The 26,981-nt window shown below is 41.5% G+C and overlaps 1 protein-coding gene across 1 annotated transcript; it reads left to right on the plus strand.

Annotated features, from left to right (window-relative positions):
• Nucleotide 1: 1 nt before the first annotated feature.
• Nucleotides 2-25,085, plus strand: LOC120536915 (protein Tob2). The gene is made up of 2 exons (XM_039765484.1): nucleotides 2-297; nucleotides 20,056-25,085. The coding sequence occupies exon 2, from the start codon at nucleotides 20,187-20,189 to the stop codon at nucleotides 21,291-21,293; it is 1,107 nt and encodes a 368-aa protein (XP_039621418.1). The 5' UTR covers nucleotides 2-297; nucleotides 20,056-20,186; the 3' UTR covers nucleotides 21,294-25,085.
• The last annotated feature ends 1,896 nt before the right edge of the window (nucleotides 25,086-26,981 follow it).

Below are 26,981 nucleotides of genomic sequence, written 5' to 3' on the forward strand. Positions count from 1 at the left end.
GTGCCCGAGTTCCTCCGCAGGGTTGCTAAGCACGAAAGTTTCGTTTCGTTTTTCAGTCCATGACAGCGACGGGCGGAGGACTGTGAGTGAATTGCACTCTGTGAGTGAAAAGGGTTAATAAAAAAAATAAAAAACAAAAAAAGAACAGAAAGACGATCGTTACCAAAACAGTAGATGTCACCGTTTATTTAAAGGTTTCAAATAAGCATCCCGTAGAACCCACTTAATCTCCGTCCCTGGAAAAATCTGGAGCTGCTTGACTGAGTTCACACCGGACGCCCACCTTGAACAGGACGAGTAAGTATGCGGCCTTCCGGCCGGCGAGGTTTCCTCACCAGCTTCTCCGTCGTGAGAGCACACTCCCACCCGCTAGCTGACTCCTTTCATCCGGGGAGGGGTGGGGAGCAAGTGGCCAACTTGGGAAGACAGTAAAAGCAATAAAGCTTATTACGAGAGGAATGGCGACCATTTTAGAAGAAAGCGTTTGTAAAATGGTTCTCGGCGTTTCTGTAAATATGCTTTAGGAAGACTCCGTCGTACTGCGTTTTGTCGTATTTTCAAAAGAAATGAACGACGGGACAAATGACACCCAGTCGGTGCGTGAGGTAAATATCTGTTTGTTTATGTGACGAATATTTTTTAAATGTTGTCAATAATCACCGCGTTTTGCAGCATAACCAACACTTTTTCGGGCAGTGCATTTTTAATGTCGGCTGCCAATTTGCAGACATCTTGCGAGTCGTTTTAATGGTGCTGTATTGCAGATTGTGTTGGTTCTCGTTTTTAATTTACTATACGGAAACCAGCGCCAGCATATTTGAGTTGTATTGATTGTCAGCGATGTCCCTTTTTTTCCCCCTTCGAGTTGTATTGTTGCTGGACACACCGTTTTGACTTGGGGCTTTTAAAGGGCTGTGTTGTAAAATGGTGGTTTACAACAGCTGATCCCTGCGAGAATACTCGTCATAACCCCTTCTGTGCAACGCAAAAAAAATGGATATTCGGACAGGAATGGGGAATGTACGGAGGGAATGGATCCTTTAACAAAATAAAACGGTGGTGGTGATGAAGATGAGGGTCCAGATGTACTTGTGACCATTCCCCAGAAAACTGCGTAACTCGTGGATTTGATAGAGGGTCTGTAATTTGCTTAAAAAACTTTTATCACAATATCGGCAAATAAAAAAATTGAGGAAAAGGCTTTTAGCCAGCATATGGAATAAAGCTAGAGGTACTAATTCGAATCAATGTAATTTAATGTGTGCATAAATGGATGTACGCATAATTCTGGGCATTCCCAGGTTCTGTTGAAAAACCAATATTAAAGCTGTTCATATAAAATGCTGCTACTTTTGAAGGAAGTTCGTATTCATTTTTAAAAAAAGATGTATTCAAAAAAATAAGGGGGCACAGTGATGTTTTTTTTTCTATATTTTTTTGAATCGCCAGGCCCTGTAGGCCCGTGTAAACACCCAGTAAATGTCGAGTTGAGGATGTGTGACATGCATGGCAACCACAAGTCGTATGTGACAGAACAAGGATTGAAGGATTTCCAGCGGTGTCCTTGTATAAGCAGTCATCTGTCCAGAACCGAATCGGCTGTGCTGGTACTTTAGTGCACCTTCAGCATACATTTGTACTAAATGGGGGGGGATTTTGAGGGTCAATCTGTGCATCTCCATCGAGATCGTTTTAATTTAAAAGGTGATGTTGAATGGAGCCTGACAAAGGGAACCATAAGAGAGCTGATTTAACTATGGGTGACTCTTCAGGTTTTTTTCTTGACACACCCTAAATGGAAATGTTTTCTTGTCGCTTGTGTCATTTTCTTTTTTAACTTTTTTACATACAAGTGTTCGCTTCCATGTTCCTCGTGCACGCAAACAGGTTGTGTGTAATATGGTTTAAATAACCAACCCCGCCAAGTTTTTATGAGCTTGCAAAGCAGATGCTGCCACCCCTGTTTGTTTTCACACAAGCAGGCCAACAAAATGAATTCAACACTCGGCCCCCTCCCTGGCTTTGGGACATTTCCCAGGGAATGCGAGAGCTGGTCCTTGCCCTTTAGACTAAGGAGCTGATAAGACCTGTCATTTCCTCTCTCTTGTAATCTTTTCTCTATGGCGAGTGGCTTTGGGACAGTGAAGAGAAGAACTGGTCCTCGGTTTTGAAACTGACTGAGCAGTTGATATTCTGAGCTCTTTTGAGAAGACTGTCATTTTCTGTCTTGTAATCATTCTTTGTGGCGAGTCGGTCATTACCTCCCATCTCCTGCTACTGTTCTGCCAGTGTGGCTTTGCTTATTATACATTATAACTACTTGCTCCTCGTGTGTCTTTTCAGTGCTTTGTACATTTCAATGTCATTTGGGAGGGCAGCAAGGAGAGGAGCTGGAGAGTATCCAGGCGGCAGTGGGCTCAAGGCAGTAATCAAACCTGGGCAGCTTCCCAGTCTGTTCACAAGTCGAAACAGTTTTTCAGTTGAAATTGCATTATATATTGAAGTTATTCAAGGTAATGTTTAAGTACATGCGCCAACCATTGTCAAACATCTCCTTTTGTATATTGATTTTATTAGGGTGGCGCAGTGCTGGCGCCGCTGCCTCGCGGTAAGGAGACGTGGGTTCGCTTCCCAGGTCCTCCCTGCGTGGAGTTTGCATGTTGGATAGATAGATGCTTCATTATTCCCAAGGGGAAGTTCTTGTTCTCCCCGTGTCAGTGTGGGTTTCCTACCACAGTCCAAAGACATGCAGGTTAGGTGCATTGGCGATCCTAAATTGTCCTTGGGGTGTGTGTGTGCCCCCTGCGGCAGGCTGGTGCCCTGCCTGGGGTTTCTTTCCTGCCTTGCGCCCTCTGTTGGCTGGGATTGGCTCCAGCAGAGCCCCGTGACCCTGTAGTTAGGATATAGCAGGTTGGACGGTGGATGGATGAATGATTTTATTGCAATCAAATGGCATTCCATACAAATACATAAAAATGGTTCAAAACAATTCAACTCCCACCCCTGGAGAAAGCGAGCTAGCCCAGCTTAGTACAACTTAAAAGCTAGTAAAAATAAGTCAATAGATAAATTAATAAATGAATAAAGATAAATGGAGTAAAAGAGGGGAGAGGATCCTCCGCTTATTCTAAATGTTATTGATTAGCTCCTGCCAGGTTTTGAAAAAGTTTTGTGCAGATCCTCTCAAGTGAGAATTTGATTTTCTTCTCTTAATCCGATGTAGGATCATGGAGCTAGAGCCGACCCTGACAGCCTCACACGCAAGGCAGGGGGTCCAGATTGGGAGGGTGCCAGACCCCTTTAGCAGTAGCAGAACTGTGGAAACGTGCGATCATCGAGTGAATACATCTGTGCGTGAACATAAGCATTCGCACACCTTGGTGTGTATAGAAGAGGAGTAGGACTCGCTGCTTTCACTTCATAGCCACTGGCTTGCTAGTATTTTTTTTTTCTTTTATTAATTGTTATTGTGCTTCCTACATTTTTATGGTATATTTCATGATAAAGCCTTTCAGATGGTCCTTAGTAATTTTGCTATGCTATTTTTGTCATTGGGAAGGTTTTCCTAACAGATTTATGTCTCTTCTGCACGCCAGGCTCACCTAACAGTTGAGGCACTGAGCTACTTTCCGCAAGGACAAAAATGTGGTCCTCGCTACTGATTAAGTATTCATATGAGTCATTTACATCACCTCAGTGCTCAAGTGATGGGAAAAAAATGGATTACATAAACTACTGTAATGTTGTACTTGTGAAGAGCATTAAGATGGTAACTGCTGTTGAAGTAATCATATGAAGTACAGCTAGTTAAAGTACTCGTGTGGATGGTTCTGAATCTGGTGTGAGGGACCCCATGTTTTGTTTTATTTTGGTTTTAAACTTCGATCAAATAATCCAGTTCTTCCATGTGCAGGTATAATAATTGTGTTGTAAAGGATGTTGGTCTGGAACTGGCGTACTCTTAATGGGCAGAACGCCATGCGGAGATAACACACAGATTCTGGTTTGCTGTACTGCACATCCCTATGTTTGTCAGTCAGTCGTTATCCATCCCACTATATCCTAATGCAGGGTCACGGGTAGGTTTGTCTGCTGGAGCCAATCCCAGCCAACACAGGGCGCAAGGCAGGAACAAACCCCGGGAAGGCGCCAGCCCACTGCAGGGCACACACCAGGGACAATTTAGGATCACCTAAGGAGGGAGCCCACGCAGACACAGGGAGGTCTCCTTACCACTGCGCCACCATCCTGCCCTATGTTTGGTTTTTTTTCCAAAAAGCTTTTGATTTGTTTTCATTTTAGTAGAAAGAAGAGTTTCTAAATGTTTTGTTTAATACTCTACATTTTGCTTACTCTGTGACTATTAACGACTTTTAAGAAGTCACTGAGCATTATCACTTTTTTTTTTTGGCTTTCCAATATGCTAGTTACTAAAATGCAGTACAATGATGGCAGCAAGCCAGGGTCTATTCACCTTGCACAGCAGTTTTGCTCTGCGAGTGTCCGTCTGTTATTGCCATCTTCTCTTGTTTGATGGGGAAAATTGCCAGAGAGGTTGTTGGCGAGTTGTCCTTTTAAGTCTTGTGGGTGCTGGCACTGCATGCTTTTGTTGGGGAATGTTTCAATGCCCTTTTTTGTCTTAATATCGTGCAAATCAGTTTCATGGAAGAATCTTTATATTTTTAATTGTGCAAGGTTTGTCTTTTTTAGTTCCGTATGAGCTCATAGACTTCGGAGAAGCTGTATCACTACAGTGCAATCCGTATTTAGTGCTGTTTTGTTTGTATCGAATATCAGAAATGAACGCTCTTGGTTATCCAGAAACCCGGTTATTACATTGCCTTTTCATGTACTGGTGCTGTTCAAACATATAAAGAACAATATATTGTGTAGTCCATAAGGAGCTGTGGTAACACGCTAGGAAAGCAAACAATATCTATAACTCTATTGCTATAAAACTACAAATAATAATGAAGTCTGCAGCACTTCTAAGAAGGCAAAGAAAACCAATTTGATTTGCCTTTTGTGTGTTTCGCTCCTATCCTGCCATTTTCAGCATCTGTGGGAAATGTTGAGCGGCAGTGGTAAAGTTTTATTTCTCTAATAGCATCTTTTTCTCTTTTTTTTTTTTATTTTGTCATTTTGTTGTACCAAGGACAAGACTGCCACTAGTATGAGATAAATATGAGCGGCCTTAATATGTTTTGTTGGCAGTTTTACATACAAGCTAAACATCTGACACACAAGCTGGATATTGTAACATATGCGATATAAGTGTTTATTAAGAAGACCAACGTGTCGTGGAGAAGCACATACATTAGGTGAGCTAGTTTGGGCTTTTTGGTCCTTGAAATGGAGATGCGTATTTTAATCCATACTCTTTTATTTTGGTGCCAGAGAGTGACCGAGTGTTGCATATTGATCTGTGCATGCAAGGAAAAATCTTGTTATCCACATGACGGTACTGGCACTGCTACATTTATTGTTTCTCTCTACAATTCCTCAGTCATGCTGTTAAAATTATTTCCTTGTGGAGTGTAGACGACGTGTTCTAGTGTTGGCGTCGGTGTGATGCTAGCCGCCTTTGAGTTTGCAACAGACGTTCAAGAGGCAAGAAGGTTCCTTTTCCAGTGATATCAATCAGTAGTCCTAGTTTATCACTTGCTGTCTTAGATCCGGATAAAAGGCCATTAAGTTAAATGCTGATATAAGAATTTACCTTGTAATCTTGGCTGCATCCACCCTAAGCAAGAGTGATGGGTAGGCGTGCGTGCTGTTGGTCAGTCCTACTTGAACTGTTATCTTAGCCAAGCCCAACTTGCAGAGCCCAATACTGTCAAGTTTTTCATTCTACTGTTTTTATTTTTTCATTTTAGATGTATTGTTTTCAAAATCAAATGCTTTCTTTTTAAAAGCTTACAGAATGCAGAGGCTAACTCGGATCTTCTTATGTAATGCGCTACCATGGCAGTCCGTTTGTCTGTCCAGGATTTTAAATCACCTGTAGCTCTCAAACCGTTTGACCAATTGACCTGAAATTTGGTACACATATACTACATGACGTCTACTATCCGCTTTCGGGATGATGATTGACCTCCATGGTTATTCCTCCTTTTTATTTTTGTTTTATTTTATTATAGAATCCACTCTCTGCAGCAGCCAGCAGGGCGGCCATGCGGTGCATGCATAGGGGGCGCCGTTCTCATTCCCTCCCACCTTCGCCGTCACTTCCCCTACCTCTTCATATCTTAAATCATTCTTGAAGCAGACTGAAGACTTTAGTGCCAGCTTAAGTGAAAAATAAAAGAAAACGTACTAAGTAATTGCAGCACAAACTCTGACTTGATCAGTTTTAATACGAGAAGATGCCAACGAAAGAAGAGAAGAAGCGGGCCACTAGGGTGGAGAAGAGAAGAACTGCTCAGGGAGCAGCAAGCGCATCAAATTCTGAACAAATGAATGGAAACGTACAGAGAAAGAGGATGAAAAGTAGGAATCCTCAAGTCATAACGTGCAAGGCGCCGTTACTGGTAGAATAATATTTCAGTATTCTTCAATTGCTGCTGTTATTGAATTATACAAATTTTAAAAAGTTACTATTCACACATTCTCAGTAAATGTCTCATTGAGACAAAGTGTGTTTATATATAAATAGAGAAGATTGGGAAAACATGGGGCATCATTTACAAGGTTTACCATAGAGAGATGGATTTGCTTGTAATGCTGCCAGAACACAGGCATTTACACTGAGATCCTGTAATTCTGTAGTTAAGCTTGGCATTAGTCTTCTCTATTCTTGGATGTCGGCTCTTATTTAATTGTTTTTAATAACCTTGAACTGGATTTGCTTTTCATTTTTTGACTATTAAATAGTCTTTTTTTTTTTTTTTTTGAAGTTGAGGATTGTGGAAAAAAATAACCTATTTGCTGTATTTACTAATTTTATAACCTCACAAAAAAGTCTTTGTGGTTCAGTTGTGACTGGTACAGCACACTTATTCAAACACGGAAAAGTTGAAACAATTCTAATATGCCCACTTTGGAGCAGCAGGATTTACAGATTTCGCAAAACATGCATTCTTTATTTCTGAGGTGTGTTTGAGAGTAACAAAGTTAAAATAATTATCACAGAATTTTGAATTTTTCTAAACAAATATCACACAACTAGTGTAGGTGCAGTTTTATACAGGGTGGCCCACGAAAAAGTAGCCCGCCTTCCTGCCAGAGTGGCGCGCCGATTGACTACCCTCATCACGAAAGCTGTGTAGACGTAGTGCAAACGTGTGAGTACGAGCTGAGCGACGTATTCCATTCCACAAAGAATCATTTTCAGCACTTTCTGTAAAGAGTGAGTAAAGATTTTTACATTTCAAGTTCTTCCTTTATGGAAGGGCGCCTTTTTTCGCCAGGGAGGCGGGCTACTTTTTCATGGGCCGCCCTGTATAAAGCCACAGTGCACATAATGGATATAGAGGAGCTATTGATTCTAGAGCATTGTGAATAGCAGCTACAAGCGTACTTTATAAAAAGGCTCGTAAAATGGGGTATGAATTCACGTCATTGGTTTGAAAACAAAACAACAAAATTTCTTGTCTGCTATTCTAATAGTATTTTCGTTGATTCCAATCATTTAATTAAATCTCTGGTTAGTACCACATGGAGGTAATGCTGGTACCCCAGAAGGGTTTTGCTGTACCGAAATAAAAAAGTTATGGTATCAGAAATAAACAACCGTCCAAAAAAAGCCTTGTGCTTAGATGTTCATCCTTCTTTCTGTTCACTGATGTGCTGTAGACTCCACATGGACAAAACCACCCTTACCCATACTATAAACTTGCTCTTCAACGTACTGAAGAATCCACAAGGGTCCCTAGCCAAACTGACTCTACCAAAACACCCTCACTTCAAAGTGACGAATAATCCACGGGGAATAGATACAGCGTGCCCCAAGGCTGAGAAGCGTGAAATTTTGAGGCTAGACAAAATATCTTGAGTGAGATATTTTGGGCTGGAGGTTTGAGGGTAGGTATCTGCAGTTTGCTTCGGTACTGAGGTTTGAAAGCGAAAGACAATTTCAGAATATGCATTGTGAAACCACCCAAAGTTGTGCTTCATTAAGACGATGGTGCAAGACGGAACTAACCACATCATCGAGCTGCAGCTAAGCCAAATTGATAAACAGGTTTGTGAGGGGTAAATCAAAATTTTTGAGCTCGTCCTATTATGATAAACCCCTGTAAAAATCAGGCGCGATTTATTTCATTCATAAATGCTTTCTGTGCCACTCGGAATGTTTTGTCCTTGATTCTTCCGTAGCTGACTTGACATCTCTGTCTTTGGCCTAAAGTTTCCCATGGAGATAGTTCTGATTGGGGAAAACTGATGAAAATCCAATGAGGCCAGTTGTGGAGAAATGGAGTCTGGCTTTGCTTCAGATCCACACTTTTACAGGGCAATCCTTGTGTGAACAGGAGTCTCAAAGCAGAAGTGAGATGATTGACAAATTTTTCCGTGATTGATCTCTGTGAACACCAAAACAAATCAGCAATATACTGACTGGTTATGGTGACCTTTTGAGGCAAGTAATCAATATGAACTTCATCACTCAACGTCGTAAATTGTGCATGTGATCTCGCCAGCACAATTTCATCCCCTGCTTATGTTTCTACCTTTTCCAAATTCATTAGCTCAAGATTGTGTGGTGAACATTGGATACAGCAATGCTTCATTTGAGGAGTCAGCATTCTGGGCTCCCAGTGAGCTCTGCTTTTGCTCATGTTTAATTGTTTATGAAGATTGGATTCAACTGACTCAACAAATTCATATAACATCTGCTGGGTCACACATCGTCACTCTTCAGTTCTTCACTACAATTCGCTCAATGATTGCAAGGTCTTTTTTTCATTTGCCAGTGCTAAAAACCGGCCACACCTCGAGTTGTCCGGGAGTGACATCCTGTTTTTGTAGACTATCTTTGGACTATGGCGTACAAAAGGGACAAAAGAATTCAATAATACCATGACACTTGATTTTGCAGTTTTTCCCATCCATGGTGTCAAGGTTCTACACCAAGAAATGTATGCTATAAACTACAAATTCTTGTGTGTATTTTGTATACATCCCGCTATATCCTAACTACAGGGTCACGGGGGGGTGTGCTGAAGCTAATCCCAGCCAACACAGGGCGCAAGGCAGGAAACAAACCCTGGGCGGGGCGCACACACACTAGGGACAATTTAGAATCACCAGTGCACCTAACCTACATGTCTTTGGATTGTGGGAGGAAACCCACACAGACACGGGGAGAACATGCAAACTCCACGTAAGGAGGACCGATCATTTGCATCATGTAAAATCAATAGTATAGAACAGCCCTTTCAGGTTCATACTCCGTGATTTCAGTGACCTCTCATTACTCGAATGAACATTGTACATTTGGTCCTTCCTGCTTTTATTATTTCATTTGAGTTTATTTTTGGAAAAGAGAATAAATGTCTGCAGACCTACATGCTTGATGAATGGAAGCTCATCATCTTAGATGGTGATGATGTGGGGCAAGGCAGTTGCGTCTTCCGAAAGCAGTAGTAGCATGTTACACTCTCTAAAAACGTAGACATCGATTCTCAGGGAGTAGTACGGAGTGCTTCCCATATTACTGCTGCGAGTATCTGTAAGCCTCAGAACAGTTAGCCTTTAAATGTGTTCTTGACTGTCCATTTTCACCTCTAGGTCTGTTGCAACTGATCATCATAGGGGTGTGAAAGATTTCTCCTCATCAGTTTTTCAATCTGTGGTATAATTCGTGCAAGTGACTCTTGATCCAAATACTTAGAAAATGAAGTACCCTCTTTTAAATGACTCTTTCGTGTGTTTAAAGTATTGATACCAATATCAAATAAAAGGTAAAGTACCTCTTCCAGTTAATGGAAATAGCCCAAAAGTTAGTAGAAATCTGTTTTGTACCTAATACTTTTGTGCAAAATTTGTTTGAACTAAGTGAAAGCATACTCAAGTTATCATTTTTACATACACAGACATAAAATCCAAAAAAGGTTATTTTTGGACTCGAGGAGGTCTAAAACATCGAAATTCATCAAATTCTTGAAATTACATTTTTGGAGGATTCCAATACTCTTTCCAATACTCTCCCTATACTTTGTATACGAGAAAGTCAGAGAGGTCTAAAATGTTGAGATTCATCAAAATCTCGAAATTACATTTTTGGAGAATTCCAATACTCTCCCTATACAGGGTGGTCCAGATCTAATTATGCAGATCCAGATCGCCTGCATGACGTTGATTTATGCGGGGACGATTCTTCATGTCGTCACTTCTCACGCTTCTCGATGGTCTGGGATTTTTTGGGTGTTTTTCTATGTAATAAACTTAAGTTATAGCGTATTGAAAATTGCATAATAAGATCTGGACCACCCTATACTTTGCATACGAGAAAGTCGGGGAGGTCTAAAACATTGAGATTCATCAAAATCTCGACATCAAATCTTTGGGCGAATACAATACTCTCCCTATGCTTTGTATACGAGAAAGTCGGGGAGGTCTCGACATTGAATTTTTAGAACAATTACAATACTTTCCCTATACTTCATATACGAGAAAGTAAAAATACACAAGTATGCTGCCCAGCAACAATGTGGGAACCAGCAGTGATGTAGCACATTATCGGGCAGTTTAGAATCCTCCATTCACTCAACCAGGACATTCTCTGATTGTGGAGAATGTGCAGAGACTCCACACAGTCCTAGCCCAGGCTGGGATTTGAACCCAGGATTCTACGCCCTGTGATAACCACTTGAGCACAAGTGCTGTAGTTGTTGTTACACTATCATGATTCTTGTGTCTTTTAGAACAGTTTGAGAGCCCTTGAGTCAACAACATTTGGTTTTTGAAACTTGTTAAATGTGTTGCCTTCTAGCTTTGTAGAATTTGGAGCACATCGAGAAATGGGACGAGAAGCTTGAAGTGTAGTGAACAACGTGTAAGGAAAAAAACGAGTTGCATCATCTCTGATAATGTAGCACACCATTGGCAAGCAGCCCTAATGCACTTTATAGATGCAGCAGTCACATCTTCTGTGTAACAGAGAACAGCAGATTTATTCTTAATTCTTGTCCACCATCTGGTATCAAACAAATGATTGCACGGGTGTTGGGTAAGAGTTTAATAATAAAGAAAAAAGAATATTTTTACTTTGTTGGTAGGTCCGCTGAAATCTTGCACGTATTATTTCAGATTGGTGGATTCAGGTTATTTTGTTACATTGTCACTTGCTTCTGTGTTGCTGTAATTTTGGGTTTAAAGCCATTGCTGAAAATGCACGTGCGTTTGTAGTTAACCTATGGAAAAGTTCAGGGTGGGCAGAAATGCTTTGATTGCTCAATGTTACAAAGATTTAAATTCCAGTACACCCAGCTGATGCAGTCTAATGTGCTGATGTAACGAAGCTGCACTATCTGCCATCAAACTTGCTGGTAACTTCCTAGTTCTCCTTTGTTATCATGTTACGCACAAGCTGTCTTTTGTGTGTGTGTTGTAGGGTTGCAGTGCTGCTGTTACGTCTTTTTCCTATAACATACACATCTTTAACAATTTTGATAGTAGCTGCAGGACAGCATTTAAAGGGACTGGTGGATGACTATGTTTTCTGGTAATGAGCATTCTATGCACGTGCCTCCTGAGTGAAATCAAATCAAAATGCAAATTTAACTCTCACCCTGAACTCCTACTTAAGCCTCTGGTTGCTTGGTAAGATGCTTAAAATTTGTTAATGGCTGTCCATCTTTCTCACTATAAATTGCTAACGTTTCATTTTATTTTTCATCTTGTGACCTTCTTGTACTTAATGGTTCTGTAAAACAGAAATCTTAGGCAAGTAACTTTCTCTGTCTTTGTATTTGCTTTTTTTTAATCATTATGTGGGGCTCTGGATGAAGCATTTCTAAACATTACGCAAGGATGTCAACATTATAAGATTTCTGTTTATGCCAAAAATGCCTGCCAAAGGAATCTGGTATCTCGCAGTCCACCTACTGTGACCTTAATTATACTTTGTGACAAAATAATAGTTCAGCCAAAATTCCTGGCTTGGTTTCCACGAAAATCCGCATGCGAGATGACTGTTGAGATGTGGTTGGTTGTTATGCTCCCAACTACCAGAAGAGTACCTTACATTTCGCACTTGACCAAATTTACTGTCGCTAGTAATTTTGGGTTGTGCGGACTACAACACACCCGCAACAATTTTGCATTCATCAGCTACTCGGCTAGTTTGATAGTGACAGGGTGTGTGTGGCCCATCAAGTGCATTTGTTGACTTAATGACATTGAGATGACTAGCGAATTGTGTGACCTGCTGCCACAGTGTCTTCCATAAATACTTTTTCCACCATCTGTCATGATATATTGCCTTATATTCATCACCAGGTAAGGTCTTGAAATAATAGACTGATGATGTGCAGAGTGTCTATTTTTGTATCGGCCATTGGCAGCTCACCATTACTGACTGTTTTTCGGCTGGTTGTCATGCTTTAAGAGTTTGGGTGGCATTGGGTTATCAATAGCTATGTATTTTGCATTTCTTTAGAGCAGCTGTCTGCTGGATTTGTACACGAAGACAGACTGGGTTTGGTGGAGTGGGTATGTAGTGTCTGCGTAAATGAGCCAGAGGACACTATTTGTCACCTTAATGGTGCCATGTCAAGAAACATAAGCACTTCTGTCACCCAGCAAGCAGGTGTTACCTTGAAGTTGACCCCTTCCTGGGCCATTACCATTACTTCTAGCTTTTATTTTCTTTCTCCCTCACTTCACTCGGGTTATATAAGCATTTTTGTGCATTCTGGATGTCGGCCTCCAGTTCCAAATTGGTTTTCAGTGTCATTTATTACTTACGCATAACTTTTACTGTTCTCCCCACCCCCAAAACTTGAATAATTTATTGGACATTTGCTATTGGGTTCCTTGCTGTTCCAGTTTTAAATATAATCTGCCGGAAATGAATTTAATAACAAGAACCTACTACTGTTCTTTCTCATCCAAGCTTTTAAGACATAAACGTTTGGCTAAAATGTTCCTTTCTAACCTGTAGCTGAATGATTCCTTAGCTGTAGATGATGAAAAATGGAATATGAATGTTGGCTGCATCTTTTTGAGGAGAGTGAATACCACATATTGTGTGTTTTACATCATTTGTTTTGGTGTATTTCTGTGGTTGACAAAACTGGAGGATGTAATTTAATAGTTTAAATGCAAGTTGGTATATCAAAGGGAATTGTGATTAAGTGTGTTCTACTGCATATTGACTTGGGGAAGAAATACTCTGTGCAACGTGAGGAAACAAAATTATTTGAACCGTCTAACCCCCAACATTTTGTCTGAATTTTTTTTTGGTTTTGCAAAAACCTACATACAGTGGGTATTGAAAAGAATCCCCCCTTCAAGATATTCCCAGTTTTTTGCTTTACAGCCTTAAATGAAAACACACAAACCTGTAATTTTTTCAGCTTTACTTACTCAATGCAATCTATAACATCGAAGTGAAAGATCTCACAGCTACAGTTCAGAAAAATTATACAAATTCAAAAACAAGAAATACTAAGATTAATAAAGGATCACCCCCTAAACTCAGTCAGATGTCCGTGCCCACCATTCCCATTGTGGTTACTGGCTTCCTTCCACCTGTGACCAATTGTAATTGGTGTGATTTAGTAAAGCTGTTCCTGGAGCATTCATTCCCTTGCTTGGTAGTGAGACTGACTATGGGTGGCAAGCCACTTTTCAGAAGATCTCAGGAATAGAGTTGTGGACAGACATAAGGCAGGAGTTGGAGACAAAAAAATCTCAAAGGAGCTCAGTAAAGTCCATCATAAAGAAGTGTTTGCTACTACTAGGACCCTCCCTGCTTCCGAGTGGCCGTCCCTCCAAACTGGATGGAAGAGCAAGGAGGAATCTGGTAAGAGAGGCTACCAAGAGGCCAATGGCCACTTTGAAGGAGTTACAGGATTTTATGGCAAAGAGTGTTAATTGTGTGCATGTGACAACAATTTCACAAGCGCTCCACAATTGTGGCTTGTTCGGGCCACTTCTCAAGAAAGGCCACATTAAGGCTCGTTTGAGTTTTGCCAGAATGCACGTTGAAGATTGTGATGTCAAGTGGAAAAGGCCTTATGGTCAGATGAGACCGAAATCAAACTATTTGGTCTTGGGAAATCCAGTGCAGCTTCACCGTCCACAACACACCATACCTACAATAAAGCATGGAGGTGGAAGTATCCTGTCATGGGTGTGTTTCTCTGCTGCAGGGCCTGAGGCTCTTTGTTAGGGTAGAAGGAAAAATGGATGGGGGAAAAAAATACTGTCATTCTTGAGGAAAACCTGCTACCCTCTGCCAGAAAGTTGAAGATGGGCAGAATGTTCACCTTTGAACACGACAACGACCCGGAGCACCCAGCAAAACTGACCACACAGTGGCTGAAGGAGAAAAAAGTGAATATCCTCGTGTGGCCAGGCAGAGCCCAGACCTAAATCACACTGAATATCTGTGGAAAGATTTGAAGATAGCAGACCACCGACACTCACCATCCAATGTGACTGAACTTGAACAGTTAAACTGTAAAGAAGAGTTGGGGGACAAATATTGCTCGGTCTAGGTTTGCAAAGCTGATAGAGACGTATCAACAGACTCGAGGCTGTCTTGAAAACAAAAGGTGGGTCAACAAAATATGGGGAGGGGGAATCCTTTATTAATCTTAGTAGGTCTTGTTTTCGAGTTTTTATAATTTTTCTGAACTGTAGCTGTGATACCTTTCACTTCAGTGTTCGAGGTTGTATTGAGTAAGTAAAGCTGGGAAGAAATATTTTTTGTGTGTGGTTTCATTTAAGGCTGTAAAGCGAAAAAAAAAAGAATATTTCGAAGGGGGATTCTTTTTAATACCCACTCTGCCACGTAAGAATACAAGGTGAAATGTTCCATGGGTACTACATTCAGAAAATCATAAGTATCTGTTCATTCTGTGCCTGCTGTAGATGGAAGCAGCTCAGTTCCTGTATGTATGTATGTATAGGTGCTGGTCATAAAATTAGAATATCATGACAAAGTTGATTTATTTCAGTAATTCCATTCAAAAAAAGTGAAACTTGTATATTAGATTCATTCATTACACACAGATTGATGTATTTCAAATGTTTATTTCTTTTAATTTTGATGATTATAACTGACAACTAATGGAAGTCCCAAATTCAGTATCTCGGAAAATTAGAATATTGTGAAAAGGTTTAATATTGAAGACACCTGGTGCCACACTCTAATCAGCTAATTAACTCAAAACACCTGCAAACGCCTTTAAATGGTCTCTCAGTCTTATTCTGTAGGTTACACAATCATGGGGAAGACTGCTGACGTGACAGTTGTCCAAAAGACGACCATTGACACCTTGCACAAGGAGGGCAAGACACAAAAGGTCATTGCTAAAGAGGCTGGCTGTTCACAGAGCTCTGTGTCCAAGCACATTAATAGAGAGGCGAAGGGAAGGACAAGATGTGGTAGAAAAAGTGTACAAGCAATAGGGATAACCGCACCCTGGAGAGGATTGTGAAACAAAACCCATTCAAAACTGTGGGGGAGATTCACAAAGAGTGGACTGCAGCTGGAGTCAGTGCTTCAAGAACCACCACACACCGACGTATGCAAGACATGGGTTTCAGCTGTCACATTCCTTGTGTCAAGCCACTCTTGAACAAGAGACAGTGTCAGAAGCGTCTCACGTGGACTAAAGACAAAAAGGACTGGATTGCTGCTGAGTTATGTTCTCTGATGAAAGTAAATTTTGCATTTCCTTTGGAAATCAAGGTCCCAGAGTCTGTGGAGGAAGAGAGGAGAGGCACAGAATCCACGTTGCTTGAGGTCCAGTGTAAAGTTTCCACAGTCAGTGATGGTTTGGGGTGCCATGTCATCTGCTGGTGTTGGTCCATTGTGTTTTCTGAGGTCCAAGGTCAACGCAGCCGTCTACCAGGAAGTTTTAGAGCACTTCATGCTTCCTGCTGCTGACGAACTTTATGGAGATGCAGATTTCATTTTCCAACAGGACCTGGCACCTGTACACAGTGCCAAAGCTACCAGTACCTGGTTTAAGGACCATGGTATCCCTGTCCTTGATTGACCAGCAAACTTCCCTGACCTTAACCCCATAGAAAATCTATAGGGTATTGTGAAGAGGAAGATGCAGTACGCCAGACCCAACAATTCAGAAGAGCTGAAGGCCACTATCAGAGCAACATGGGCTCTCATAACACCTGAGCAGTGCTACAGACTGATCGACTCCATGCCACGCCGCATTGCTGCAGTAATCCAGGCCAAAGGAGCCCCAACTAAATGTTGAGTGCTGTACATGCTCATACTTTTCATGTTCATACCTTTCAGTTGGCCAACATTTCTAAAAATCCTTTTTTGCATTGGTCTTAATTGATATTCTAATTTTCCAAGATACTGAATTTGGGACTTTCATTAGTTGTCAGTTATCATCAAAATTAAAAGAAATAAACATTTGAAATACATCAGTCTGTGTGTAATGAATGAATCTAATATACAAGTTTCACTTTCTGAATGGAATTACTCAAATAAATCAACTTTGTCATAATATTCTAATTTTATGACCAGCACCTGTATTCATGTATGTATAACCTTTCTGTCATGCAGTATGACTGGAAATGAAGAATAAGCAGGTGTTAGGGCTGCACTATTGAATGATATTCTGCCAGCAGGGCACCTCTACTACACATCACAAAGGATACTCAAGAGAAATGTACGCACAATATACGGCGTTGACTAGAAAATATTATACACTAAACTCTGCTTTCCACAATGCCAGATTACTTTTAAAAAGTAATGTATGTAACGGCCGTTTTATACAAAACTGAAAGTCTGCCATGTTCTTCCTCTGTGGATTGAGTACTATCTGTTGGTGCTCCCTTAATGATTTTGTTCATCCCCCATTAATATCATAAGAAGAAAGATCATGACATTGGACTTCTCTTCAGGCAGTCAACCCAGCCAATAAGTGAATGCCCTAAAAAGGTCACAGTTATTTATATGTGTTAAAATTGTAATTGTATTGTTACTGGTGTTTCCGGTTTGGACATTTCTGATGTTTACAGGAGAAGAACACGGTGAGAAAGAGGTTTTAATTTCGATCAGTCTTGTTTGGCAAGTTAGAGCAGCGAACTGTACATTCGTGTGAAGGTTCGTAGACCTTTCGTCTGGTTGTGAAATACCACCTATATAGACTAAACAGTTTTAAAGTGTATCTGCTGTATGCTTTTGTTAACGTTTTAATACAAAATCCAGAAAAATGAGACTCTCCTTGAGACATTTCCTTGTTTTGTAGGGAGGTGCATATTTGAATTGGAGTCGGGCACTCTTCATATAGTTGTCTGTTGAATGAAATGGAGCTCTGTCTTTAGTACCCGCTCGTTTTTCTTGGCAGTGTGTTGCATGGTGATTAACGCGTTCTCATTTATTGTACTCTACTGTATACATGTGACTGTTCAGCTCAGTTGAGTTTTGTTTAGTGCTTTTCACCAGTGCTGTTCAGGCTCAAAACGCTGTAACAAGTTCTCAGGTAAATTATAGTTTCAAATATTCCATGATTGTTATACATAAAGACGTGTTTAAACAGACAGAAAAGCAAAATGGTTTGAAACATATTAACGTAAATGGAGCCTTACAGTACCTGTCAGTTAATTAATGAATTATTAAACAGAGGAGGAGTGGAAAACAAACTAAAGTCATCAGGGTTCCTGGTGGAGGGTCCATGGTCATTTATAACAGTGACAATCCTAGAGTCCTTGGCCAACTGGCCGCCCACCCCTTCCTGGGTATTCTTCAGTAGAAGGGCTGTCTAATGCGACCACAGGATCTTTCCATCCATTGATTCCACTGCTCCCAGAATCTCAAATGTTAGTCCATGTAAAGGAAAACGACGTGGAGGAAGGAAAGCAAGGGCACAGGGTAATTCAGGGGTTATGTTGTTGGCACTGTGGCATTCAAAGCCACATCATCAGTGGTTTGTAAAAGGGTGTGCTATGATATATGCTTCATTCAGGATGTTTTTGAGTCTGTTGCTTTTTTTTTTTTTTAATTCAGTCCAACTTTTTGGGTGAGGGTTGAAGCTAATGCCAGCAGCCATGGGTGCAAGGCCAGAAACTGCCCTAGACAAGATGGCAGTCCTGGGGCCCTATGAAATTCGTTTTATTGTTTTACAAATTCCATTTTATTTATTTATTCGTTTTTCACCATTTTATTTTTCCTTGATTTGGATTTTTGGGATTTTTTTTTCTTTTACTGTAAGAAAGTAGTAACAGCTGCAACAAAACAAGCAATAATAAAATGTCACTTTACATTCCTTTTAATGAAACGGCACACTAGCACAGCTGAACCTTATTTTGCATATCTGTTTATCAGATAGGAGGTCAGATCCTCCATGACGCTGCATGCTGAGATTGCAGTAGGACAGGGAGTGCCCTCCAGAATTATAAGAGCTGTTACTAGTTTGAAGGTTAACTTCACTTTTAGAAAAAAGAAGAGAGATCCACTTGAAGGGCCTGTTGCATCTAAGGAGACGCCTGGCATCTGAGGTGACGCCTGCTCTTCTGCCCAGGTTTGTAGGAGTCAAATGTGAACCCTGGCGTGCCTTGTCATGGCAAGGCAGAATATTTATGAAATCCCGAAACATCATTGTAAATATTTAAAAGGGAACCCGTTAACAACCAGTGCCGTTCACTAAAAACATTTTTCTACAGGAAGTTGATACCAGTATCATTTCATCGGTTAGACGATTCACAGTACATACATCACATACAATTAGAACTGCCTACATAAAAGAATTACCGCACAGCCAAATGTTTACTCACCTATCACTATGATGAGAATTCTGTGGTCTCGGCTGTCAGTGGTTTCATCAGCTACAACATATATATTCTTGCCAGGAACCTTTCGAAGAACGGCGTCCATATGTTGTTCAAAGACACGGGGCAAATGTGTTTGACGAAGACTGCTCTCATTTTCTGGCAGCGCGCCTCCTTGTTCACAATGCTTAGTCAAGTAAGGACGCATTTTCGTCATTTGTTTTGAGCAGTATGTCTGACTCACATAGACACAAACTGGCATCTTGCCTCTGACCATTTTGTTTCCTCTGTTGTTACCTGAAGGGGAACACTTTTTGATCTTGCCTTCTCCTTGTTTTAGATTTGACACGGTCATTGCAAGTATCTTTTAGTGTCCAGTCAATGGTATGCGGGCAAAACTTGCTGAAAAGTTGTCCAGATTCGTAGAAGTCGGCGGGATATTCCTGTGCCTTCAATTTTGCAGTTAAGCTCGTGTCTCTTCGTTTTTTCGAAGTAGTTAGGGTATCTGATATTGCTCACTTCCACATTTCGGTCTCGTGCAGCTGGCTAATTCGCGTGCCTTTAACAAGAAAACATTTAGGAAACACGCACACAATGGATTTCTACAAAGAATTGCATTCGCTTCAAAAACAATAAACTAGGAAATAGTATCTGAATGACAGAACTACAGATTCTTCAATCGTTTAAAGAGAAGTTTTATAACAGTCACCCCTTCAGTCTCTAAATTCCGCACATTTCCATTTTTAAATCTAAAAGCCATTTTTAATTCCGTGATTCTGTCGCCGTTGCAGAAATCATAGGACCCTACAGTCCACCATTGATATACACAGATCAGTTGAAAAGGTCAATTTGTCGTTTGCTGTTTATTATTATTAGTCCTCCTTCAAATTATATAACCAGTAGACATTCCTAGTCTGTTGGTTTGAAGTTAACTTGAGATGAACAAGCTGTGATGTCTCTTTCTTTTAAGAAAAAAGCCTCCTGATGCTACTATTTTAAAATGAATTCACATCGGCCACGTGTGTGTAAGGGTGACATGTGCATTAATGTTTTAGCTTGGTCATTTGGTTATCTGAAGGACTTGTGCAGTGCTGACTCAACTTGACTCTTTGTGTGTGTTTTGTTTTGTTTCAACAGGGCTGAAGACGTTCACACTTTTTTAACTGGAATCTTTAGGAAGCAATTCTAAGTTGTCACTAGTTCACACTGGAGGCCTGACCATCCATCTTGCTCCAGCAACAGAAAGAACACAAGCAAGACGCTGCGCCATGCACCTGGAAATCAAGGTGGCTTTAAACTTTATCATTTCATACCTCTACAACAAGCTTCCCAGAAGAAGAGCAGATCTTTTCGGGGAGGAGCTGGAGCGCTTGCTCACTGAGCGCTATGAGGGACACTGGTATCCTGAGCGGCCACTCAAAGGATCTGGTTTTCGCTGTTTGCACATTGGGGAAATGGTGGACCCTGTGGTGGAGTTGGCAGCCCGCCGGAGTGGACTGGACACGGAGGAGGTGCGGTCCAATGTGCCACAGGAGTTGAGTGTTTGGATAGACCCTTTTGAAGTTTCATACCAAATTGGTGAAAAGGGGGCAGTTAAGGTTCTTTATTTGGAAGACACTCAAGCTGCCGCCGCCGCTGCTAGCACTGGACCCGCTGAACAATGCTGCACTCTGGTCGAGTCCGATATGGATAAAGAAAACAAAAGCACCAGTTTCAACCCCGACGCACAAGTCTTTGTCCCGATTGGTGGCGGAGTCGATGGAGGTGGACCAATGGGTGGTGCCCACTCGCTGTCCAGCTCTCCTTCTCCTCCAAACATGGCAGGCTCTGTATTTGGTCACTCTCCCAGTCCCACCTCCTTCCTCAGCACTCCAGTCCGGGTGCCTCCCCAGCCTATCACTTTTACCACCGCCAGTTTTGCCGCAACCAAGTTTGGCTCCACCAAAATGAAGAAGGGAGGTGGCCAGCAGAGGGTGGTTCGCTCGCCCACCAATGCAGCAACAGTTGGTGCCGGGTTGTCCAAACACAAGTCTCTGTCCCTTTCTCTCCACTCCCTGGGTGGCTTGGGGACAAGCAGCAGTAGCAGCAGCAGCCAGCTGTCGCCCAACGCAAAGGAGTTTGTGTATCCAGGATCCCCTGCATCAAGTGCACCCGGCCCTGCTACATCCACACTTTACTTTGACGGGGAAGCACACAGCAGCCAGTTTGCGGCCCCGTCCTCTTTTGATCCATTTGGCAGCACCACTAATGGCAGCGGAGGCCTGGCTAACAGCCTGTATTTGGATAAAACTCCCTTCGTGGATAGGCTGGGCTACAACCTCAACACCATGCAGTATCCAAGCCAAGCTTTCCAGCCAGTTGTTCTGGCTAACTAACTGACCACGTACGTGTTTGTTACACCTACCAAGTATTACTAGACGAGTCATTCAGATTTTTTTTTTTTCTAATACAAGAGCTTTTTGATCACAGTTGGAAGATGTTCTCTCTTTTTTCAAGAAATACATTGCAAAGCCATGTTGGTTTGTTCGCCCCAAAACAAATCGTTCTCCTTGTTTAATTTTCAAAGTTTTTGAAAACCCGCCTTAATTACACTGTTTAGCACCTCGGCAATTTGACCGTCAGGCTGCCCATGTTGGGCGTTACTGCCGTATTATACCGACCCCCAACCTTGTTTCCTTATCTGACTCCAACTCGCTTTCCTGCATGTTAATTATGTTGCCTATTTAAGTGATTGCAAGCAGTGCTGTCTGGTGATGATGTTGTTTGGGTGTCCCTTCCGAGTATCTGATAAGGACCCGGGGAGGAGTGCTGCAGACAAACAACATCCACCCAGTGGAGAACTAGAGAGTTACGATCTGAATTGACCGGCCCAAACAAATCAAAGCCCCCCACAAATCTTTTACATAGTGTTACAGAATTGGCAGCTGCTTCGTGAATTTTCTCTCTCTTTTAGTTTTCCTTCGTTCTCTCACAGCCTGGCTACAGGCATCCAGACGGAACGGCTAAAGTCAGCCTTGCTGCTGTGCAGTAGAAATTGCAGGTTAAGGCCGCTACTACTACAGTCTGTCTGTGTTTTGCCACTTTATGGAACTACTGCTAATGAGAATTAAATATGGTTTCTTATCGGCCCACACCTTCTATTAAAGCCACATTTTGTATTGCGGCTCCTTCCTTTTTTGTATTTTTTTTTTTTCTTTCTGGATTATTTTCATCTCGGCACTTCTGTTTTTTGTGAAAGATCCTTTGTAGTTGACACTTTCTTATGAGGAAATCTGCCTTTCATCCTATCTGCAGCAAAAGGCTGTGTGAGCACATTGAGAAATGTTGAGCTTGTGACACTTGAAGCATAAGAGAGTTGAGGGTCTCGGCAATGGGCCCTGCTAGTCAGGAATTCTCAGGCCAGAGCAAAGAGAAATTCACCGCTAGTGTCTTAGTTTGTCCTGAGGGTTCAGTCCCGTTTGATTTAGTAAAGTGTGGGAAACACTGGCTCATAGGTAGAGCGGCTAATGGGGCCGACAGGAGCTTCTCGTGTGCCCAGGACTGCTCGGCCAGTTGTTCATAGTTAGTATTTGGGGACTGGACTGTGTGTGTTTTCACTGGAAAGGAGCTTTCAATTCAGTTCATCTGACGTTCAGTGGCTGCCAGTTCATCAAGGGGCACACCACCCTTTAACCCCATGCTAGCAAAACCTGCTTAGTGTTGCGCTGTGCCCACCCAGCCTTGTTATTTCATATCTGAGTGCTTTTTGTTGCTCTGTATCTCCATCCATCTTGAATTACAGAGTCCTACCCTGCACACTATTCTCTCTCTCTCTCTCTCTCTGCTTTTTCCTTCATTTGCACATGGTACACAAACCTGGCCTGGCACACCCAAGTCCACTGCTTCACCTGTTCTCACGCCAAGCCACCTCCCCTCCATCTGTCCTTTGTTCATGTTTACAGTGCCTGAGTGGTCCTGACCTACGCACTGTAGACTTGTGTGTCTGCTACACTAGGTGGTGACTGCACTGTTGTGAACACCTTGTTCTACCCACGCCCGTGGGCAGTGCAGATTGTTAACTGAGCCCTTTCTGCCACAGTGCTTTACATTTTGGTTTCCCTCTGAACGTTTTTTTCCTAATATGCAGATCTAGCTAGCAGTGCATATCCAGGACTCTCTCTGCCATAGTTTGCACGGTCTTCACGGTTGTTCAGAAGACTGCCATTCGAGACGGCGTAAGGGTCTATCTTTTGATCCTTGGCCTCGACCAGTTGTCCCCATGCCCTCCCCTTATAACTCCCAGTTCTATTCAGAAGCTGCTTTTTTTGCCATTCCTTGAAATCTGCACTTTTCTGCGCATGAATTCTTCACAAAAGTGACTAAAAACTCCAACCACCCCCCCTGACCCAACTGTGTACTTTATGTTCTCTCGACCCCCTTTTTGAGTTTTTAGTTCAGACTTATGTTTGTAAGAATCATTTGCTACATTTGTAAATGTGAGAGGTATATATATTTCTAACTTGCATTATTATGATTAAGAAACTTTCTTTTCACAATTCATTTTTATTACACAGCAAAATTATTTTTTCAGAGAAGAATATATATATATAAATGATATGAAAATAAGTAGGATGAAAAATGTGAAAGTGTATGATCTTGTACAGATTTAACAGAGTTAAAATAATAATAATAATAAAGCCAGTTTCTATATAAAGGGTTTATTTGAAAGTCAGGGGTCGCTTAAACACTAATACTGTCCATCTGGAAGACTTGAATGTGCACTGACCCCACAGCCTCCTACGTCAAGTGAATGTACAATGAAGAATTCTAAATAGATAAGTCACTAAGCTGTTATTTATGCACGACGCACAAAAACGGATCCCTGCCTGATGTATTTATTCCTCTTGGAGCCAGCGCCACCGATTTCTTGAAACTCCCCCTGTAGCCGTCCCAGCTGGTCTCGCACTCTTCATTTCTGTACCAGTCTTCAAGCTGTAAAGGAGACGGCGCCAGGTGCTGCAGTAACGAGAGTCGCCACACACTGCACGGCGGCGGAGTGAGGCTGGCCGTTAGTCACAGTTACTCTTCATATGTTGGCACCCACACGCTGTACGTACACGTGGAAGGGGCGATTGGTATTTGTACAGATTTCAGCCATTTGCATACACGTTGAAGTATTTCAGATCTACCAAAGGGTTAAGTAGTCTCCATCCACCTCCGTTAAACATTTACACTTTTGATTGTTGATGTTAACCCTGCATTTTTTAATTTGGAACTGTAGATACAAAAATGAGCAAATCTTGAACCGTTAACTTGCACAAATGGAATGCAGATTGGCCAAACCTGGATATCGCTGGTCCGATTCTTGGTGCGTCACTGGGCTCAAAAGAACCCAAAACATGACATTTTTTTTTCTTCATTCCTTCCTGCCTAATGGGATTCAGTGGCTTACTCTTTTGAAGAATACGTGTATCTCCCCGTTCCTGACTATGTGGCCTGCAGGGTCAGATAATTGACCGAGCCCTGCAGCATACTTTTAAAATTGCGAAGAATGTACAAGTCTTCACTGAAGATTGTGTCTTTTTCGGTAAGGTTGTAATCCCCCCCGTGCTGATGAAGTGATTGTGTACAGGCCTGTGATTCATAACTGTGTTCTTTATTGCTTGTGTCTGGCCCCAAGCCTTTGTGACTAGTCTGGGCAGTGGTTGGCACACAACATGGCGACTCGGTACGGTAGTGGTGGTCAGCTTCTTGGAAATAGTCACACATCTTGGTCTCGCTCTGTTGGAGGCAAACTTTATTATTTGAATTTTTTTTTTTTCGTTCTGCTCTTGACTTTCAAATAATTACCCTTTTTGCGCTTGCGCACTCTCTCACTCTCTATATAGTATACATGTATATGAAAAATTGCAAAGTGGTATAAATGGGGAAAAGCTTTAGTTTTTTAGTTTGCCTTTATTGTTTTGTTTTCAATGCAGGAAGCAGATTATTTTCTACTGAGGATTTCAAACTTTTTATTTTAAAGAAATAAAATCTCATTTGTGCTATTATGCAGTGTATAGAGCTAACCTAATGGAAAGTGATGGAGCATTTGGTCCACTGCGCATTGGCCCAACTGTGTAGTTCCTATTTGTCTTTACGCCTTTTTTTAAGTTTGTATTAAAAAAGAAAAAAGCATGAGAATAAAAGCGGGTGTGTGGTGTCCTTTATCATCTCGCGTGGGTGACGGCTCTTTGAAGTGCGCTTGTGTTACTTGGGGACTTTTAGAGACCACACTTCATGAAATACAGAAGCTACTTGATGGCTTCATCTTGGGGTGTGGTCAGGTACCAAAAACATTTTTTTTTTTTTTTAATGGTATGGAACTAGCATTTAGCCAGTTTAAGTACTGGTAATGATGATAACCTTCAAGGACCTTCCACTTGGTCATTTATTGCTGTTTTTTTTTTAGCTCCAATCGTCCCCAGTGTTGCACATATAAATTTACATAAACCCAATGGATACTCCAAGGTGAATGTGCGGCACAGCACATGCGTGAGGGCTGGCGGGGAACGCGTCATTTGCCTGTTATTTTTCTTCTGCATTTTGGTATACGGGGGGTCTAAAAGCTGGTATTGATACCGAGGTCGGTGTTTTTGCGCTGACCCAACACTACTGTTGTGCTACGAGTCTAAGACGGGTTGAAATCTTAGGTATGCAGACCTCTCGTCATCTGGTGGAACGTCTCTTGTAATGCACGTAGTAATAGGATGCGTTGCATTTCTCATTCCAACAAATGGTGCATCAACAACAACATTTATTTCTAGAGCACATTTTCATACAAGTGATGTAGCTCCAAGTGCTTTACAGGATAAAGAAAGAGAGAAAAAAGACAAAATAAATAAGAAAATGGAATTCGGGAACAGTAACAGAATAAAAATAATGTGTGATGGCCAGGGAGGACAAAAAAAAACAAAAAACACGCCAGACAGCTGGAGAAAAAAATTAAAATCTGCAGGGGGTCCACGAGACCACCCAGCACCCTCTAGGCATTCTACCTAACATAAATGATCAGTTCTCATGGAAGAACCTGATGATGACGGTCATGTGGATTCTGGCCTTTAATCCATCGATGTTGGGACATCACGGTGCAGATCAACCACCATAGAAAACCGGAAAAAACAGCGGAGAAAGTAGGGGTTGGTATGGATTATGGAGTCACCAGGAATGATAATTATAATTAAATGTATATACAGAATAGCAGGGTTACACTAAAATGTAGCTATGAGAAAACTCATTACTTTCAAATGGCTTTTAGCAGTTTTTTGAAGTGCTCCACCATATTAGCCTGGAGAATTTCTGTTGGTAAGATTGGTGATATTCCAGATTTTAGGTGCATAACAGCAGAAGGCCGCTTCTTGAATTATGATGCGAGTATCAATCTGAGGTCTCTTGTATGCCCTTTGATGTGGGATGTCTTGAAAGTAGCGTTGTTGTTTGTAGGGCACCATCTGTTGGAATGACCGCCACATAGAAACCAAGACACTCGATTTTTTAGTAAGCTGGATTGTCGTAGAGAAGTGTGGATCTGAAAGCTTCACTTTATTTATTTTTTTTAATTAAAAAAAGGATACAAAAGCAATAGAAATGGAAGAATCCTTAATGAAGGTAAATTTTAAAAAGTTGCCAACTAAACTAAGTACCTTCAGCAAGGGAAAAGGTGCTATATAAATGTATCATTAATGGTCAAATGATAAAAAAAAGTTCATCTCAAATTTGATAAGTTGTGTGGCCATGGAGGAGCGAAAAAACACAACTCCAGGTGGGGTGGATACTGGGAGGCTACGGGGAGCGAGACAGCCAGATGAGCGAGCAGCCTTCCTAACCCACTGTGGTAAAGTAGCTTGATATTATTTACTGGATTAATTGTGGCTCAGAAGATTTAAAGCTGCGGTTGTTCTAGCAGGGTCTTTCTACCTTTACAGCACCAACGGTAGCTGCTGGTATTTGAGAAGGTTATAGTGGCAGATCATCACTGGAGGACTTAATGTTCTAGCATTTTACAGAAACTCAAATGTGCAAATTGTTAAGACCATTATACTAAT

This window comes from Polypterus senegalus, chromosome 10 (genome assembly GCF_016835505.1).
Source record: "Polypterus senegalus isolate Bchr_013 chromosome 10, ASM1683550v1, whole genome shotgun sequence".
Taxonomy (NCBI): Eukaryota; Metazoa; Chordata; class Cladistia; order Polypteriformes; family Polypteridae; genus Polypterus; species Polypterus senegalus.

Bases quoted from the DNA above. Each gene is read 5' to 3' on its own strand.
- LOC120536915 (XM_039765484.1), top strand. From the start codon at position 20,187: ATGCACCTGGAAATCAAGGTGGCTTTAAACTTTATCATTTCATACCTC.